Genomic DNA, 4,020 nt, shown 5'->3' with positions numbered 1-4,020 from the left:
GCAGGTTGTCCTGGGCTCTGTGGATCCAAACAACCTGCCACAGTGTGGGACCAGGACCACACACAAAGCCGGGCTTGCCCTCTCCCCCATGCCTGCATCTCATGTGCTCATGGTGTTAGGCCTAATCTGTACTTGAAGTGCTCCTTCTGGCAGTTCAGTGGCCCCTCCACAGGGCCTCATGAGCCAGAGCAGGAGCGGGTAGGCCAGACTTCCAGCAAGGACTGGCGGGGCAATGAAGTCACTGATAACAAAATCGGGCATAATGCCTACTTTCTATCACCCCAGGGAATGGGGTGTTAAACAAGAGGCAGGCAACATTCTTATCAGCCCTGTGGAAGTCTATGGCCCAGTTGTGCCCTGGACACCTGGGTTCTGTGTATATGCGTGGGGAGGGGGGGAAGGGGTCTCCAGGTGGGTGGGCGTGATGTCCATGCCAGCCAATCAGGGGCAACTCAGCCATTTGGCTCTGCTCAGGAGTCTTTGGCAGCCCAGGGAGCCTACAGGGCATGGTAGGAGGCATGCAAGAGTCTCACCCCACCTGCTGTGCTTGGGCAGGCTCCAAGTCCCCCCTTCCCAGCAAGGGTAAAGATGTGTTCTGCTTCCTCTAACCTAGACAGGGGTGCCTAGAGTAAAGCTCGAAGGTTAAGAGTGCTTCTCCTGCAGTCTTCTAGATGCCTGTACTTAGCCTGTGACTTCAGCCTCTAAAACTGAGCTTTAGCCAACCGTGAGACTCTTACTTGTTTCCACAGGTGTACAAGAAAATATACATATTATAAATAGTGTGCAAATAAAACAAGGTCAGAAGAACAATCAGTCAGCTAATCTTTGGGATGGTTTGTTACATAATAAAAGACCAGGACAACCCAGATTATAAAAACAGTTGAGATCAATCCTTTGCCTCCTACTTCAAAAAAATGTGGGCTGTATTTTTTCTTGTAGGTCTTGCAGCTGCTTCAGCTGAACTTCATAATCACCCCTCGGATAGGTAAGAATACAGATTGCTTAATTTTGCACATCTTCCTTTCCATGCTGCACAAAACCCTCTTAGTGGAATTGCCTATTTAAAATCATGTCTCTTTCTCCCCTCCAAGAGAGAAAGTTTTTCGTGTAACTCCTCACAATGAAGAGCAAGTAGAATTCCTCAACACCTTGACCAGCAACATTAAGGTAAATAGTTTGCATAGGGCGAGACATATTGTAAGCTAAGAAGTAAATGGGGGGTTTTTGTTGTTTTTTCAATAAAAAATATTGCATCACATACTGCTAAATGAAAAGCTTGATCCTGATTCCACTCCATTCAGTAGGAATTTGGCTGTCAAACTATCAGGAGTCCTAAGGCAGGTGTTAAATAAGTTCTACTACAGACTTTAAACTATAATCATATTTGCAAATATAATAAAGTATAAAACCAAAAGGTAAAGTGTGTTTAGGATACTAAAGTATAAAACCAAAAGGTAAAGTGTGTTTAGGATACTTGCAAATAAAGTTTCATGTGAAATGCATCAAAATTCCAGAATGAGCACTCGGACTTTAACAGTTAAAACAGAGTTTGTTCACTCAGATACAATCTTAAAAAACTAGGCTCTTACCTATTTGAACTTCCTTGGCTTCTCTGTCTTGTGTCTTATTTTCCTTTCTGAGTTTTCTTTAAAGCTTTCTTCTGTCCTGAATGGAGCTGCCTGCTTTTTAGTGACCTTAAGGAAGATATATGATGGCATGAGAAAAAACAGTAAAGACAGCAAATGTGTTTTCAGTATTTCCTTTCAGCTTTGATGTTGTAAAATAGCTGTTGGTAGAAAAAAGACCATTATCTGTAGGATGAATACATGACATTTTTAATGATGTGCAGATGTGGAGGAGATGTTAGCAACAACAGGGTGGTACAGTATGGGAAAACAGGACTGTTGGTATGCTGCCACCTCTCCTTCCTTTCCCCACCCCCCTCAGCACTTCCTTTGTACTATAGATACTCTCCTAAAGGAAAAAAATAAAATATCTCTTTAAAAAAAGCAAGCAAAAGGAAAGCTCAATAGAGTTGACAACAGAACTCGGTTGGTAATATGTTTTAGCAAAGAGAGTCATGCAGATACAGTACTGGTAGATGCACACGCCATCTGCAACTTCCTTTACATCCAAGGAGGGAATAGCTAAAGGGACATAATCAAATTAGAATTGACTTGGTCATCAAGAAGTGACATTATTGACTAAAAAAGGACCAAGATATTTAATCAGCTTTGCATCAAAAATAGTATTACCAAAGAAGTATATTTGAAAATATTTTTATTGGAATCAAATCATTTTGAAACAGTCTTATGTTTGCTAAATCCTTTCTTCTTAAATCATTTAAAATGAGAGAAAAGGAACCTTTAAACTATACTAGAAAATTACAGACTGTAAGGAAACTGCATTGTAAGCAACATCCATTTAAGGAATGGTATGTTACTAGCACATGCAAAATAGAAAAAGCATTAAATAAATAAATAAAATAACAAAAATGGAAGAGGTTTTTTTTCTTATTGTTAGAAACAGCAAGTTAAATCTTAAAGAGTGAATATCAATTTATCATAATATATTTAGATGACAGTGCTCCCTGTTTACATTATTATAATCCCCAAGGTAATAATATTTTGTTCAGTGCTTAGATACCAAGGGAAAAATGTGCCTTAGAAACATCTTTACTTTGATCAAGTTTCCTTATTCACACAAATAGGTCCATTTAGGTCCCAGAAAAATGTATGCCTTTTAAAAATCTGGATATGCATATGAACCCTAAAGCCTTAGGCCTGCAGGCAACAGTGCATAGAGGCACTCCTAAATCTGTGCAGAACTCCAGTGAAGTAAGAAGGGTTTTCACCACATTCAGTGGGATCAGGGCCTACTTTCCCAACCCTGTTGGCAGAATTCTCTCTGTAATTGAGAGAGGTTTGTCTACAAGGAGATTACAGGATTGAGTCATGAGTTCTGATCCCAAAAAAATTACACGATAATTTTTAATTTTCCTACTGGGGTCTAAGTGTAATGTACTGTAGGACCAATGCTATTCAATGCCTTTATTGATTATCTGGACAGAAATATACGATTGTGACCAGTAAAATTAGAGATTGAAGAAAACTGACTAGTAAAATTGAAAATCCACACCAAAATTAGTGGATTGATAAATAATTATGGATTGATAAATAATTAGTGGATTGATAAATAACAAATGAGTTATCCATACTGACCTAGGTAGCTCAGTAAAGTGGGTCTACTTGAATAAAATGGCTTAATACAGCTACACAAAAAGTTAGGGACATGGGAACAAAGAATGCATGTTACAATTACAAAAATGTAGGATAACTGAAAAGGGCTTAGGGATACAAGGAGTGAGTGTGCCCCTGTGGCAATCTTCTAGCCACAGGGTGGCAAGACCACCCTGTGGCAGTCCCCTGCTCCTGCATTGACAGTAAGGCATAATGGGATCTAATGTGCGACTATGGGATCCCATCGCATCTTTACCTACATGTATAGAGGAGGTCATAGAAGCAAACAGATGGTATTGCTTCAGTCTATAACATTACTGAGATCATACTGGAATACTGAATCCTGTTCTGGTGTATATACTTCAAAGTTAATATTGAAAAATTGGAAAGGATACAGGAAAGAGGGCCTGCTTGCAATCCCAGTTGTAAGCATATGATGAGTGCTTTGCTGAACTGAATGCTTTGAGAAAGTGTCACTGACATCTGAATGCAAATAACTTTCAAGGGGTGTATCCACACTTGCATGTACACTTGGAGCAGCCCAAATAGGAGCAACACAAATTTGTGCCAGAGTTTTTTGCCTCAACAAATGTGCCTGAACGTGCACTTTGGTATAGGGTAAGTTGTGCCACTTGGAGCAAACTGACCCTGCTCAGCTCCTCCCAGATCTGCAGCCAGGAGGAGCTGAAGGTTGGGGCCAGCACCTTTGCTGGCTCCAGCAGTATAAAAAGCTACCCTGGTGAGCATCTCAGGGCTACTTGCTCTCAGGAGCTTCTGAAAC

General features: G+C 40.4%; 1 protein-coding gene across 1 annotated transcript in view; it reads left to right on the top strand.

Annotated features, from left to right (window-relative positions):
* Positions 1–914: 914 nt before the first annotated feature.
* The window catches only part of CPB1 (carboxypeptidase B1), a 41,120-nt gene continuing 38,014 nt past the window's right edge, over positions 915–4,020 (top strand). The window contains exons 1-2 of the mRNA XM_019503536.1: positions 915–985; positions 1,092–1,167. Coding sequence (XP_019359081.1) covers positions 915–985; positions 1,092–1,167 — 147 coding nt within the window. The remainder of the gene's footprint in view (positions 986–1,091; positions 1,168–4,020) is intronic.

This window comes from Gavialis gangeticus, unplaced genomic scaffold, assembly GCF_001723915.1.
Source record: "Gavialis gangeticus isolate Ggan-Ray unplaced genomic scaffold, GavGan_comp1, whole genome shotgun sequence".
Lineage (NCBI taxonomy): Eukaryota > Metazoa > Chordata > Crocodylia > Gavialidae > Gavialis > Gavialis gangeticus.
This window is presented reverse-complemented; position numbering and strand designations above follow the sequence as displayed.